This window comes from Lethenteron reissneri, chromosome 35 (assembly GCF_015708825.2).
Source record: "Lethenteron reissneri isolate LAM-NWPU_2019-01 chromosome 35, ASM1570882v1, whole genome shotgun sequence".
Classification (NCBI taxonomy): domain Eukaryota; kingdom Metazoa; phylum Chordata; class Hyperoartia; order Petromyzontiformes; family Petromyzontidae; genus Lethenteron; species Lethenteron reissneri.
The window spans coordinates 1,504,215-1,520,840 of NC_083813.1; the positions used below are offsets into that span (position 1 = coordinate 1,504,215).

At 51.1% G+C, this 16,626-nt stretch overlaps 1 protein-coding gene across 3 annotated transcripts in view; it reads right to left on the bottom strand.

The window, feature by feature from the left end:
* LOC133350798 (zinc finger homeobox protein 3-like) overlaps positions 1 to 16,626 on the bottom strand; it is a 201,541-nt gene that overhangs the window by 110,224 nt on the left and 74,691 nt on the right. For all 3 annotated transcript variants that reach the window (XM_061565541.1, XM_061565539.1, XM_061565540.1), the window contains exon 4: positions 1,431 to 1,704. In XM_061565541.1, coding sequence (XP_061421525.1) covers positions 1,431 to 1,704 — 274 coding nt within the window. The remainder of the gene's footprint in view (positions 1 to 1,430; positions 1,705 to 16,626) is intronic.

Here is a 16,626-nt window from a genome sequence, read left to right on the forward strand (position 1 = left end):
GGGGTCTTTGTCTTTGTTTGTGAACATGGAGGCCGGCTCAACTCTTTGGCTTCTTTTTAAAAGCCCCCTTCTATTGATGAAGTGTCGTGATGTTAATGGATTGCTTTGATTTACAACAACAGAACATGTAGCGATCACTGCCACCCTGAAGAGGGGCGAGAGCCCAAAAGGTATCGTGCTCGTTATTTAGCTCTTATATCACAGTAGTGGGTGATGAAAGAGGCCGTTGTGTGTGATTAAAAAAATCTGCTCCCAAAGTTTTTTTTGCCTTTTTTACGTAACGCCACTGTGCACATGGTAAAATCATGAATACACAATTCACACCTCCGATTCGCACGGTTGGCTGCGTACGATGCGAAAGAAGTTCAACATACATACGCACGTACACACAATTCAAACACGGCTAAATATAAAAACACATCACGCGCACGTGCACCATACACGGACGCAGTCGTACACACACACGGGCTTGTAGTGCACAAACTCACATGGCGGGTCTACATAACAAACACAAACACACACGTGGAGATGAGGCCTGCGTCCCAATGTCTATCCACGAAACTGAAAAATCCGAGTGTAAGAGTTTGCAGGTAATAATTCTGGCAATAAATGGTTGAATTGTAAGGGACAGCAATTTGCTTGTGGCCCGTGTAGCTTTGGTAGGTGTGATGGTGGTATGTATTCAAATGTAACGATGTTATTACATTGCCTAAGACTGCCAGAGCAAATACAGTTTAACACGTAGGCTTTCGCGACCAATGTCATCAATAATAAAGTTTGATTTGGGCTAGATCGCTTAATTATAAATGTGGTATTAACAAACTGCCTGATGAAGCTGGTTGCAATCACCAGCAAAACATCGTTTTAAAATTGTAAATATTGTGGGTTTAACTCTCGGTCTAGACCAAGATCAGCCACCAATAGCCACTCGTGTTGTGTGTGGCCACGAACTGAGACCATGACCGTAGCAGTCTCCCCCCACCCTGTGCAGCCTTGACAGACTGTCGGGGCAAGTGCTGTTAGCGAGTGCCTATGAAGGCCGGTACGACACACGAGGGGTTGGGGTGGCGAGCACCACTCCCCGGCCACTTTTGTCTCCCTAGTGACGATGTTTACACATCGCACCGGGTACTCATTTGAGGCTGAATCGACCTAGGGGAGGCCTAAGAGCAGTTCAGATAATCGTCACCGGTGTTGGCCATGAGCGGGAATCGAACTCACCGGGTTCGTAGTGCCGTGCGTTAACCACTACTCTACCGTACCCCACATACACAGAGATAAAGAACCCCTGTATAGCCTTAACAGACTGTTGGGGCAATTGACATTAGCGAGCACATACACACACGCACGCACAAACACGCACAGCAACACAGGAGCCGTGAGTTCACGACGGAGCAGCCGGGGAGGGCAGCACGCGGACGGACACTCACCACTCTCGCTCGCCGGAGCTTCGCGCACCACAAAGAACTGGGCAAAAGCTCGTTCCCTGCTCGCGCTGCGATCGGACGCCTCCACCGCCGCCGCCTGCTGCTGCTGCTGCTGCTGGGCGGTGAGGTGCATGCGGCGGAGCCCCTCGTTGTGCTGATGCTTGAGGGAGCGCGCGTGCTGCAGCAGGTTGAGGCGCGAGCGCGTGCCGTAGTCGCACAGCGTGCAGTGGTAGGAGCGCGCCTCTGGACGCACAGCTGCGTCCTGCTGCTGCAGGAACTGCAAGAGACAAAGACAAAGACCCCCCCCATGTAGCTTTAACAGACTGTTGGGGCAAGTGCTGTTAGCGAGCACCTGCAAAGGCCGGAATTGGGCACGAGGGGTTGGGTGGCCATCACCACGCCCGGTCGCCTTTGTCTCCCCAGCGGCAACGTTTATACACACCGCACCAGGTACTCAATTGAGACCGAGTCAACCTAGGGGAGGCCCGGGACCAATTCAGGTAATCGTCACTGGTGTTGGCTGTGAGCAGGAATCGAACCGCCCATACTGGGAAAATTGTGAAAAAAAGCTTCATAGCTCATTGGATTCCCCCAATCTAAACAAAGATTCTGAACTCGGGTCGCCGGGTTTGTAGCACAGCACGCTAACCGCTACGCTAACCGCTACGCTACCGCTCCACCCCCACCGCTATGCTGTTATTAAAGCTCGTACAAAAAATAACTAATGATTTAATGCTGAGTCGACCAAAGTGATGGCCCATGACCGGTTCAGATAGTCACCAATGATATTGCCCATGGCTGAGTTTGTAGCGCAAACCGTTGCACCACCGCTCAACATGTAAACGCAGGGGCACAGACACGCAAGCACCGGTACAAGGATGAACAGTCGCACATGTGGCCATACGAATGGATGCCAGCACGTCCATTTGTAATACACTCACACAAAGAGATGCACTTGAAAATGGATTCTAAAAACAAACATCCGCCATGTAGAATCAAAACCACGATTTATCCCGGAGAAATCCGATGTGCAGTTGTAGTACACAGACTATAGCCCACCTACGGTGCGTGAGGGGTTGGGTGGCCACCACCACGTCAGGCCACCTTGGTCTCCCCAATGCCAAAGTTTACACACTGCGCCAGGTACTAAGTTATGGCCATGTGACCTCAGGGGAGCCCTAGGACCGGTTCAGACATTCGCCGCCGATGTCGGCCGTGATCCCACATACAGCACGTGCACACACACACAGACACACACGCAGACATACACGCACACACACGCACACACACATATGCATACGTGAGGACACGAAAAGACAAAAGAGGGTGGGGAGTAAAACATTATGAACTCAAAATGAGTGACAGTTAATATGACGAACTGTTGGTAGCGAATACAACTCAAACACGCAGACCTTGAGCTACACCCAAACATTACGAGACCTTAATGTCATCACTAATAACAACGTTTAACTTCTATTCTGAATGTTCCAAATGCTGGCTGCGCCCGTGAAGTATTCTCATTCCTGCCTGTCTACCCATCTCAGGACTGTGCTGTGACGAGGCCTACACGAAGGTCGCCGTAGTCCCTCCTCTAAGCCTCATTACATGGCCACTTTTTGGCAGGATGACTCTAAGCCAGCCTGGACCACTGACCGGGTCGGAACATCTCCACGAGGCTCACGCGGGGCCCGCCGCGTCACCGGCGACGGCGTTGGGGCTTGCCCTGGCTCTGTTCAGTGAAGTTCCCAAGGCCCCGACACGAGAGGTCACCGCAGCGTGTGGCCAGGGGGGTTTGTAATGTGTCGAGAACTACACAATGTTTGCTTAAAATAAGACTGAGCCAAAAATGTTTTTGCTTTAATATAACAGAAGGACCCACACCTGGCTAACGGATTATAATCTCAGGCTTCCTACTATCACTGCCCTGTGCACTAAGAAATGTGTGTGTTTCACACAAGTCTGTTTTCAATCTATATATATAGGGCGCCATAGTGGCGAGATGTTAACTACCTCGCCTGGTATGCACGAGGTCGTGGGTTCGATCCCGACCCTGACGCCTGCGGTATATTTGAAGTTTGCATTTTCTCCCCGTAGCCGCGTTGATTTTTCTCCGGGACCTCCGTTTTTTCCCTTCACATTAAGAATCTAAATGCGTTTAGAGTATTTGGCTGCAATAAATTTCCGCATGCTAAGCATTTCCACATGATAAGCCACTTCGTTGGGCTAACATTTGTGGCCAGGTCCCTTCTGAACAATAGCTATGTAACTCAGTGGGGCTTGACTGGCTAAATGAAAAAGTTTAGTTTATTTTACACACACACAGACACATCTGATGCAACCAGGTTGTGCCGTGACAAATAAGTCGACTCAAAATGCCCGATTGGGGTAGACCAGGCCCATCACCCCACAGGGGGCTGTTAAAAAACGAGTAATCACTTGGGGCAGGCAGTCAACAGCGAGTGTCCGACGGCGAGACTGGTCCCCATCGTGGGAATGTGCTCAGGAGCAGGAGTACTTGCTCAATCAGACACACGAGATGCCTCTCTCCCTGTGGAGGTGGGGTCAACTCAGGTGGGGTCAACCCAGGTGGGATCAACTCAGGTGGAGGTCAACTCAGGTGGAGGTCAACCCAGGTGGGGTCAACTCAGGTGGGGGTCAACTCAGGTGGAGGTCAAATCAGGTAGGGTCAACCCAGGTGGGGGTCAACTCAGGTGGAAGTCAACGCAGATAGGGGGCCATCACCTCCCTTGACATGGTCACTCACTCAGGCGTTGTGTCCAGTCAGGTCTGGTGCAATGCAACTCCGATGCGCACTTCCGCAAGAACAGGAGCGATTCTACGTTGCCCGTACGTGCGTATGTGTGTTGAACTTCTTTCGCTTTATCCATCGGCTTTGGACTAAGGGTGGGGGGTAACTGCTATCCGTTTGCACCAATGGGTAAACACTGGAAATGCTGGTAAATGTAAAAGTGAAGAGGCAGTAAAAAAAACCTACGTAAACACGAGCCAGCAACAACAATCGTGTACGAGCACTCACACGCGCATGCATTCTTTCTGCTTCGGTTAGTGTTTGTAGTTCATGAAAGCACAACGATATTAAAGGCAAACATTTAAATAAAAACACACATGTCCGCCAATATTTCAGCCAACAGGCCCTCATGAAGACCTCCTGGATGTAGCTTTAATGTAATTGAATGGCTGTTCTAATGGCGCATGTGGTGCTGCTTATATACAGTTTTCCGTAATGGGCTCCAACCCTATGCACCGCATTCAGATTTTAATATATGGCCTTTTATTATTAGTTCTGCCGCCACTTTGTTAGCGAAAACATAATATCAGAATACGGCGCTCATTCAATACGGCACGGTCTATACTTAGCGCGGGGGTGTCTGGCGTAATATTAAAAGATCCGACTTGCCGGAATGGCCTTTTGGCTCTGGCCCCATCTGCTTATTTGAAGGGGGCACCCCCTGTGCCGACGAACGGAATGCGCGCGGGCGCGCGGGCGCACACTCCGCACAGCGCGCGAGGTATCGCGGGGTGGGGGGCGATTCCGCAATTCAAAAGGTGGGGGAGGGGGGTCCCCCACAGGAGGAGGAGGACAAGCATGGTGCAAGAAAGACCACGAGCGAGTTCCCCCCATCCACCCCCCCCCATCCACCCCCCCGCCGCAGACGCCGCCCACCGCTTGAGCGTTCGCCAAAGCAGCAGACTGGGACTAGCGCAGGTGTCCCGCGTTAATCACGGTGCGCCTCATTTAATAAACAGATACTTCAGTTGCATGCCTCCTGCCCGTGGCTTTGCCCATGGGTGCATTTTTGGGGTTGTCCGATTAAGAAAAATCAAAAGGAAAAGGGTCAGGGCCATTTTGGCACGCTGGCATATCGTGGGCACAAGCTCAGCGTCGAGCTGCGGGTAAATCGGGTAAACGCTCGTGCGAATGTTCACTTTACACGCGCACTTACAAGTGTTTACGTGCGGTGTTATTCTCCCGCACTCTATCTATATGTATGCAAATTGGTTATCAAAGTGTTTACGCTAATGAGCCAGAGGGCTGGCGCCTCGCTCTGTAAACGCGGAGTACTCATTACGCGCCAAACTTATTAAATATTTATCGACGTTTTGTGTGCGGTGGGGCAAAGAGCACTTGTCACAATTAGCCCGCGCTTATTACGAGTACAGTGCCCGAGCACGCGACCGCTGCGCGCCGGGACGGCCGCGCAAACTTCCCACGCGGAGGCGACACCGCCGGCGTCCGTCAAGGGGGGCGGCGTGGCTCCAAAACTAAAAAATACACGCGGGGACCTCGGACGCATTGCGTCAGCGTAACCCGCACTGAGAAGCCATTGATTACGCGAAGGTCGAATTGTCATTGTGTAGGCTACATTCTTTTATGTTTTGGGGTTTCTGTTTTAACAGCAAACTCGTTCTCTCACCTAAGAAGACTTTAATTTGCGACCCTAAGGGAGTACAGTTGCTGGCCAGGGTCCAGTAAATACAGGTTTGGTGCCAAACATGTTGTGGCGGTTTTAGGAAATAATTATTATTTCCGGAGGGCAAACCGAGAGAAGGCGAAGCGAAGCGTGCTTTATTCAAATGTGTTTAGCTTATTAACAGGCTTCATTAATTCCAGCAACAAATTGCCATGCCGTTGTTAAAGGAGGAGGAGATATGTGCAGATAATTAAGACTAAAACAAAGGGGTCAGTGTGTTTTTCGGGCCCAGCGAGACATAAACAGCCTTGCAGGTGCACGGAGCCCAGAGATTTTTCCCAGGAAGCCATTTATTGCCCACACGAGACCCCACTGAGGGATCGCATGCAGGCCGCACACAACTTTCTCATTAGCTCTACCCCCCCCCCCACTCTCTCTCAAAAAGTTTCCACCACTTTTTTTCACGCATGTTCTATTTCCCTTCCCGACATTTGTGCTCCACCGTCCCCCCGCCCTCTGCCCTGATCGCTCAGCAGCATCCTTGATTTGATCCTTGCACTCGCAAGCATCCTCTAGACATCTGGGATTTTAATTGGGGGCCGTGGAAGGATGCTTTTCTGGCAAGCGCTGGTACACAGAGATTAACGAAGAGTTTCAGACGCATGGCCGTGGCCCTTGCGGACCTCTATACAAACAATGCGCTCTGACAATTTTACACGGCACAGACACGATAGTTACGAAAACTCCAGCATGGAGGACGCATCGCGGTGTTGAGGAAGTTTTCGCCAAGAATGTTGGATCCTACCGGATTTCGCTTGCACCACATCTGCATGAAGTGAAAAATATATATAAGAAAAGATGTGTGAAATTCTGCGAACAAACGTTCCACTACTCTTTGGCTATTCAAACGGCGCCACAAATAACCGGTTTGATGACGAGGAGGGGAAAAATGGGGTAGCGGCAGGGGTGGCTTTCAAAAAAGAGAATGAAAATATTAACAATGAGGAAGCATATTAATAAGAGAACATTTTAATCAATCTCATGTATAATTCATCCAAAATAATCACAACAAATGAAGGGCCTTCCCAAAACACTAATAGCAGTGAATACGGTTGCGTAAGACTGCCGTGCGAGTGAGATTAATCGCCAGCGCATCACCTTCAATGAACAAAAAGAGAACAAATGAAAAAAAGCCAACAAGGCTGGGCGATGTCCCGGTGTGCTTGCACGGTGCTGCTGCGAGGAGACTTCGCAGCTTCTCTGTGGCGCAAAAGCGCAGCGCTGGAGTGGAGGCGTTGGCTGCGTTTGGCGGGCAGCCTTTGTGATTGGCCTTTTTGCGGTGTTTGTTTTGCTCGGGTTTCATGCTCACGGTGGTTTAGGGCAGGATATCGCAGGGGCCTCAAACTTTTTGTCTCAAACAATGGCACCGATTTACCTGACAGAAACTGGATATCGTGACTCTCGTAGGTAAATAACTTTTGTCAGGGAGAATATTATTTACGCTAATGGTTTGCAGTCACCATTGTTTGGGCAAACAAATTACGTGAAGCTTCCACTTACACAGCTGAAATGTTTTTTACCAAAGTCACAGCTTTAATGAAATAATACAACAGGCCCAAGCACAAGCAACTCCTCACTTCCAAAAATGAGGGAATTGTTTGCCCAGAGAGAGAGAGAGCCGTGCCTACTCTACTCGTATTAAATTTAAACCCATCTCCTCGCCCCGAGTACCTCACACCACTGCAGAATATAAATCAATGGAGTATTACACGTCATTTCATGCAACCTTTTTCTCTCACACTTAAAGTGAGGGGGGAAAAACACTTAACATTTTTAGAATTCCTTTGCAAATTGATTTTTTGTTAAAGGAGAGAATAATAAAAAGGTTATTGATATACTGGACTTCACTTGATGCTAACAATGGCATTTAACACTGACCTGAACATACATCAACACAAAAATGCCTCTTTAACAGACTGCTTGTGTGGACGCACTCAGCCGAACTAAGGCACAATCTCGTGCTTGACACGCAACCAGGAGGAGTTTGTTCAGTAACTTGAAAACGGTGCGGAATATAACGTCTTAAAATTGGACAACAAATGCCCGTGGCTTTCGTTCATGTCATTTTTCCCTCCTCCTCATCCTCCTCCTCAATGCAGTCTGGCTAAATGTCACTTGTAATGGGTCTCAATTTAAACATGAAGTGCCTCAGTGTTCCAGCAATTTAACTTTCTTTGTGATATTACTTACCATTTCGTGGAAGAGTGCTCAGTGGGCGGGAAGGAAAAGGCCAGCCACAAACGCGCCTGGGTCAGTATTTTTTGGGATCGGCAGTGGCCAACCAAGAAAAAAGACGCTCGGATTAATAGAGCTGAGGAGACGTTCACCACCGACTTCCTTCGCAAATGCGGACGGAATTTAAATTACTCGCACGGTTTGTCCCAATCCCAGCAACAATCCAACACGGGGACACAAGCCGCGGTAAAGACGGCACAGACTTTCCTCTCACAAGCTCTCGTTACGTGTGTGCGCGCGCACGTTGAACTTCTTTCGCACCGTACTAAGCCAAGTGTGCCAATTGGAGGCGCCAGAAAACGAGGAATAATAATATAAAAAAAGCAACGCCCGGGTCAAACACCTTGGAGCGTGCGCGATAGCCGCAGACGGACGAACATAATTCCGCCCCTTCGGAGCGCGGCGCTCGGAGGCACCGTCCAAGCGCTAATGCTGCCACCGCAACAAGCGAGCGCACCACGACGTCAGAGACATGCGGACACGAGCGCTAGCGAGTAACCCCTGCCGGCGGTCGCAGCGCTGCGCCGCCGGCAGGGGCACAGATGGGAGCCGGTGAGTAATGGCTCCAAGCACCTGTGTGGGAGAGTTAAGTCTCCGGGGACAAAGGCAGCAATTAGAAGACCTCCCTCTCTCAGCCAGGCTCGGCGTTTAAGGCCACCTAAGATGTTTAACTTAACTGCAATGTGAGGCAGGGCCTCCCTCTGTTGAATAATACGCAAATTAAAGGCATTAAAAGTGATGGGTTAGCAATTGAATGGAAGTTGACGTATCGTTCCATGGGAATGCACATCGCTAACGAGCGATATTTTCTCTTACCAGAGATACTTTTTAGATTGCAAAGTCTGCATTTAATTACGTTAAATTTGCCAAAAATCAATACGAACCGCGACTTTGGCACACGCGCGAACACGTTTAGAATTACGCCATTTATTGAAACAAAGGGGACAATGTATGTGTGCCAATTACGCAGTTCTTGTGCGCCGAAAAGAAAAGTAGAGAATGCTTCTCAGCGCAGATAAACTACTCCCGTGACAAATTGTGCCCAAGCGCCTTCTGAGACATCTCGTGCGAGGATGGCAGCCGCGGCCTCGTGGAAACGCGTGGATTCGGCGCACGGGAAAAAGCACGACAGCGTTGTGGCACAGACACCCCATTTTACCGTTCCAAAGCTCCCCTGTCATCTGCCTCGGTAATTGGAGGAAATTGTGGATTTGAAAGTGGAAGCAGAATGTTTATCCTGTCTAAATTATTACTCCATTAAGGTTTTTTGCCATGGCGTTACAATGGCTAAATTGGATTTAAAATTTTAATCAGACAATGGACCTCATATCCCAGGGTTTAAACCACACTAAATATTCTTACGATAATTGGAATGCGCGCTCTATACTACCGCCCATGCCACACAACGAGAAACGCGAGAGCATCTTCCGTGGAAGTGTATTAATTGTGCGCATCAAGTGACGTGTGTATATTTTTTATTGCAGCTGAAATGGAACTAAGCGATCACAATTACGGCGGCACAAAGCACTCTCTCGTTGAGGTCGCGAGAAGCCCTCCCTTCCCCCCCACCTCTCTAAGCTGCCTCCCTCCAGTTGACCCCCATCGTCCCCCCCCAGCCCCCCCTCCCCTACTCCACCCCCCAACCCGCACCTGCTCAAACTCCAGTTATTATAACGGAGAGGAAAAAAAACCATTTGTCAATTAGGACGAACGGTTGTTTACCCCCCTTGAAGGTTGCGTGCGTAGAGCTTGTTGGGTCGCCCAAAAGTCTCATATCCTGCGAGAGAGGCGTCCGACAATGGAGGCGCGGATCGCGGTGGCAAGCAGCGGGCCCCCGAAAGAGATCCTCCTCCCAAACGGACGAACGCAAAAACACACGCAGTTATATAAATGTATGTTAATGTAGCGTGCATGCCAGATGCGCTGCTCAAAAGGTAAATTCAACTTTAACAAGTTTAATGCCCCAAAAAATTATCCATTCATGCCACCGGCATTGAACGACGAGTAAGATCTCACCGTCTTACACACAAACACGTAGGTGCACACGAAGACGAAGATCCCCCGTTTATCCTGCACAGGTCGTTGGGCCAAGTGCTGTGAGCGAGCGCCTACGAAGGCCTACGCGGTGCACAAGAGGATCGGCGGCCGGCACCACTACGCCCGAATGCCTTTTTCACCCCAGTGCTGCTGTTTACACACTAGATGAGGTACTTATTTTAAGGCCGAGCTGATCTAGGGGTGGCCGAGGACCAGTTCAGACATTCGTCACCAACGGTGAACTCGGGCTCAACAGGTTCATAGCGCGGTGCGATAATCGCTACAACTGAACGCACGCACGTGCGCTCAACGCGTACGAACGATAGGTATTTCGCATTCTATCGTACACCGGACACGTTTGCCGGAGCGCCAGACGCAGCGTGTCTCCAAACGTCGCGAGCGTCTCCGAGCCGTTCACGGTCACGCCGTCACGCGAGAACCCCTCGGTCTCTCTCTCTCGCTCTCCCGCCGCTTCTCGGCAGCGCCGACCCTCCGCCGTCGCAGACGTCCTTTCCGGGAACAAACAAAATGGGAGTCGCGCGATGAGGGAAGGGCGGCCCGGCGCGGAGCGGGAGAGAGAGAGTCCGCGGAAGCGCGCGACGCGGCCGGGTTGACATGGCACCGCTCGTCCTCCCCCGCCGTGGTTTCGGGTGTCGTGGGCGTCTCTCCCGGTGGGAAGCCGGGGCCAGCGAAGGAGCGAGCGCCGCGGGAGCCGCGATCGGCACCCCGAGCCGCCGTGTCGGTCGGTACCGCCGGGTAATCGCGGGTGGCGAGCGACACGCGTGCGGCACGTGTAGCGCTGCTCGTGTGCACATCCACGGGAGAACGATCCCATTTAGGAATGTTAGCAAGCGCCTATTAAGGCCAGTGCAGGAGACGTATGAATGTATGGGTGTTGAACTTCTTTCGCACCATACATAGGCAACCATGCTAATCAGAAAAGGCCAAATATGGCACCAAGATTTGAGTCCACCTAGGAGAAGCCCAGACCTGGTTCAAACACAAGTCACTATTGGTGGATTGCATGGCCAAAAATTGGACATAGTTGCTAGGATCATAGCTCGCTAACTGCTATGCCACTGTTCCCGTCACAAGAACACATACATGTGCACACAAAGACACGCACGTGCATGTGCACAAGAAGACAAAGATCCCCCGTATAGCCTTTAACAGGCTGTTGGGCAAGTGCTGTTAGCGTGCACCTATGAAGGCCAGCACAGAAGACAGGATGTGTGGCCAACACCACTGCCCGGCCGGCTTTGTCTCCCCAAGTGGTGATGTTTACACAACAGGTACTCATTTGAGGCTGAGTCAACAAAGTGGAGGCCCTGGACTAGTTCAGATAATCGTCACTGGTGTTAGCCGTGAACAGGAATTGAACTCGGGTTGCAGGCTTCGTAAGCGCAGCGCGCTAACCACTCCAAGACGGTGCGCACACACACGCACTCGTGCACACGCTTGCGGACTTACACACGTGCACAAGCAGGGGCGCGCGCACACGCATTTTCACGTACACACGCACGCAGGACTGCTGATGTGGAGAGTAGGCGCTTAAATGGCGACCCACACTGTGCCTTTGGAACGCAGTTTCGTGTGATCGTCCAAGCGTGAGGGCCACGATTGTTTAGGGTTTAGGATCTGCATGGATAATGAGAGAGCCCACGCCAATGCTATGCTCTCTCATGCCCTGCTCTTTTCTCTTTCGTCTTTTCAACCGAGAAACAATTTGAGGAGATTAAGCAGCAAAACTACACACGAAATGCATTCATTTTCACATCGCTTCCTGATTATCAGGGGGGGCCCTTTGGATAAAAGGGCATAAATTAAAGCTTTCCCACAAAGTCGGACAGTTTTCAAACTTTTACCGGATGTGTGTACGAAAAGAAGGCATTTAGAAAGCATTACGAGTTCCATTTGCAAAAGGTTTTTTTTTTTACGAGAACTGTGCGCTGGCGTGTGCGCGCGACGCTCCGTGCGGGTGGCACAGAGCGTCGCACGCGGGGAGAGAGTGGGAAGCGAGTGGGGTGCGAGTGGGAAGCGAGCGGGGAGCGAGCGGCGAGTGAACGCCGAATCCGCCGGGGCCGCGCGATCGTCGCTGAAAGAAAATGTGCCCTCGGAATACGAGCGCAATATTGTCACACATTCCAAACATTTGTACGTTGGGGTGCGACTGTTTCCCGATCCACTTCGTCGGCTCGGAGTTCCTGGTGTTTGTTAACAAAAACTGCCACTGCCGAAGAGTGGTGGAGCGCGGGCAGGGGTAGGAAGGAGAGTTCAAATAAAAGAACAGCCCCGCGAAGGCTGTGCCTTTTTTGTTCGACGTCTGAGAAAAATCAACGACGCCGTCCAAGTGCGAACAACTACGACGGTGCCGCCGAGGTTTACGAAAACCAAGCGCCGGTGGACGGTTTCACGACGCTCGGCAAAAAAAATCAATGCCAGGTATTTTTCCGCTTTTTGGCCCAGGTTCAGGGGAAAAAAAAACGTAACCACCCGCTCTCAAACCAGATAATTTTGATGAAGTGCACCGTGAGTTCGTTACACATCTGCATACGAGAGAAAACCAGGGGCTCTTCTGTGAGCAATAACAGCTGTCTCCAGGACTCGGCGTTCCCAAAACGTACTCGGCAGCATATTTTAGTGCACTAGGCACAGCTGATATCTAAATCGCCCCGGTGACCCCAACACTTTCCATAATCACTGCGCATTTAAATATGAAAGAAATTACCCTTGACCCTACGCTACCCACGAGGGAGGCCCCCCCCCTCCCTCCTCCCTCACATGCATGTGCACACGCAGCACACTGGTGGACACACGCGGTGGGGGATGGAGAGGAGAGGGAGGGAGGAGGGGTGCGATTAACAAAAATCGTTAATCAAACGAGAGGCGGCGAGACTCGCCGCCATCTGTCCTGCAGTGCAGCGTTTGTTTAAACGGGCGCTGGGCACTTAATGAACAACAAATTAAACCTTGGGCCCATGTGCAGCCATGACACAAACCACCTGTTTGGCTAAGGTAGAGAGAATAAACTTGAGAAAAAAAACATAAAGTTTCAGGTTTATTTTCTTCTGCACATTGTGTAATCTCACCCCAAGCCCCCACCCCGCCCCAGAGTTGCTCAAGAGGTGCCTGGGTCTTTCAGCGTGAGTATCGCCACATTCAGGTTGCATAGCCACCACCAGCGAGCATCTTGGCAAGTACCTGCATCGCTCGTTTGGTTAACGCAAGGAAAACGAAACAAAAAACACGTGAATTGTACTGTCCTCGTCGCCCCGGTCCAGGTGAGAACCCAAACACGTGCCATCTTCTCCTTATGACAAGGCGCTCCGGAAAGTAAGATACACACCCAGCAAGTCAAGCCTGGCGTCTCAACACATTGTCGCGCACACACACACCCACGGATTACAAGATGCAACAAGCCCCACTTTTGTTTTAAAATACAGCGAACAGAGGATGCTTTATAGTCCAGAGACCGGGGGGGATAGATTATTCGCACAATTCACATGTTGGCGAACATTCCCTTCCCATCAAAATTCTCACCTAAAAATGCACCACAGTTTTCATTGACCGCCAACCAGCGCCATGTTTCGGCCCCATTAGTTGGCATGGGGTAATTCAAACTGAAGGGGGCAGATCAATGTCAAATTCGTTATAGTCGTGCGCGCGACAGCCGTGCTCAATGACCTGCCCCTTTCAAAAAGCCATCACAGTGTCTTTAATACCGGTCACTTGAAGCGACGTGCGTATGCACGCGCGCTAAACTTCTCTCACACCATCATGTAACCAACTGTGCCGATCGAAGGCGCGGTGTGTGCACCTCGGTGCTTGCACTGGAATTTAATCCGGCGGCTGGAACGGTAACTGCCGACTCGGCGCACGCGGTCAATTTGCCTGACGGTCGCCCCCCTTTAAATCGGAAAATTCACGGATTAAAAACGCCGTTTAGGATTGAGTGCTCATTATTTAATCTTCGCCTGTTGGTCATTTACATGGGGTTGTGGTTAGTGCAGGGCAACGTGGCACGCTTTACAGGTGTGAGGGTGCTAATGAGGGGGCAGGTCCATTAACATGCAATTTAATAACGCAGAGGAAAAACACCTCGAAACACTGGGCACACAACAGAAAACCATTCATGCGGCACGGCACATCCCGCATTACCTTCCCTAATGACCATATGCCAATTCTATCTCATTGTTGAACAAATAAATAGGGAAGGCCCATTTGGCTGGCATATGGCTCATCCATTAGATACAAACCACCCCCCACCCCACCCCCACCCCTAAATGAGCAAGGAGAAGAACCTAACTGTGGCGAATGTGCTTCAAATTGTGACGGTGCGGAGAGGCGATCTTTGGCCAATGTTTTATGCGTGGCTGAGTAGGCGGTGTGACTGATGCTTACTGATGTGTCCAGTTCATGACGCCTCCCACCCTCCCCTACCCTGGCCCTCGCGTCACCAATCCATCACCCGATCTACGCCAGCGTCCTTTCCTTCCCATCCTCGCCATCTCACCGAGCGCGCAGCTCCCTCCTTCACCCCCGCCTTGGTCCACCTCACTGTACCGTGAGATTCAATGCCCCCCAAGTGCTCGCGATTTCAGTTCACCCCGACGTGTTCCTTATACCGTCAGTGAGCCTTTAAAGGGCTTCATTGAATACTGCTGTTGTGCACGAGTCCCGGAAGCCAGGGGCAGGGGCCGCTGTGTGTCCTCCGCGCACCAGCTGTCGCTGCCCACAGCCGTTTCGTGTGTTTTTTTTCTTTTCCCGCCGCTCCCCTGCTCGTGTTTAACACTCTTTGGAGGGAGGTGCGTTCGATACGGCAGCGATGGCGGGGGTCGCAGAAATGTTTAAAAACTGTGAAAAAATAAACGGCTAGATTTACGCGAACTGCGTCGCAATGTTTTAAGTTGCGGTCCTGTAAGATTGTGTCTGAATTAGCTCTCTCACTCTCCTGGGTGGAGTGGTGGTACAGTGGTTAGCGTGTCGCGCGATGAACCCAAGTGCCCTGAAATCGATTCCCAGCCATGGCTAACATCAGTGGCGAGTGATATCCGAACCGGTCCTGGACGTCCCCTCCGTACCCCCTCCCCCACGAACCTGTACTAACCAGCATGGTGAAGTATAGTCATATAACGTAAATGACGTGGCATGGGGAGGCCTTCATTGACAAAGGGCTGAACATTTACTTTCTCTCTCTCTCTCTGTATATTGTATATATGATTTATTTATACCCCACAATCCCCATTCCAAAATGAGTTGTCCCTTCGGGCTCTCACCTTGTTATAAATGAAGGAGATGAAGTCAGCTGAATGGCAGTGTGATGTACTGCAATCCAGAATGCTAACAGGATTTGAAAGAGATTTAGAAAAAAAACCTGTTAGCTTTGAGGGAAAGTATGTACAAGATGGAGTAAGCGTGAGAGTGTTTGTCTTTGTGAATGTTTCAATGTCTCTGTTTGACAGTACATCTGCGAGCATGTGTTTGATTGTTAGGACACTGCCCCCAACCACCAACCTTCAACCTACCACCCTCCTAACCCCTCAAATTAAAAAAGAGGAAAATATGGCGAGCCATCCTCCTCCATCCTCGGGGTCTCCCACAGCCCTCCCCCCCCCCCCCCCCGGGGACAGCGGCGGTGGGTGGGGGGGCATGTTTTGTTCTCGGCTTCGCTAAGACTTCACGCCTCGCAGGCTTCAAACAAAACTGGGCAAGCGGGGCGCCGGTGTCGTGCCGTCTGACCCCGGGCCGGGCCCCCGGCCTCATCTGCGTATTAATAACGCGCGCGGAGGAGACCGTCACCTCTGGCTGCGTCCGATGAAAAGGCCGGAGGAGAATTAAAGAGAGGGCCAGCGGGCACCGGGATGGGGGGGAGGGGGTAGCCGTGCTGGAGGAGGGGAGCGGCCAGGAGGCGGGCGGCGGCCGGAGGGTTATCGGAGGCGCGGCGACACGGAGGGCGGCCCGCGTCGCATATTTATTCCCTCGCGCCCGTTTTGCTTATTTCCGACGAGCTGGCGATATACCGCGGGGGCGACGAGCTCGCGAAATCCCCCAACGAGTACGGACGTCCAAACTGTACCGACGAGGCTCTGCTCGGCAGCCGCCCCGTGCTGGCGAAGCGAAAATAATTGGTGAGAAATGATGTAGGAGATAAACTATGTGGGGGGGAAAAAAAATGTATTCTGCACGGTCGTCTAAAAGAATCTCTTATAATGAACCGTTCCGTTCCCCAAAATTTCCGCGCTCGGGATAAAGCGAGTTTTTGCCCAAAACGCTGTCAGCGCTAATGACATGTGGAGAGAAGTGTACACGTTGTGAAGTCAGCGCAGTGTGCATCGATGAATACATCGCATTAAAATGTACAACTACCGCAACTAATTTATTAATGAGGTTTCTTTCCCCACCCAATAACGAAGCGCAGGTTTAAATAATTAGGA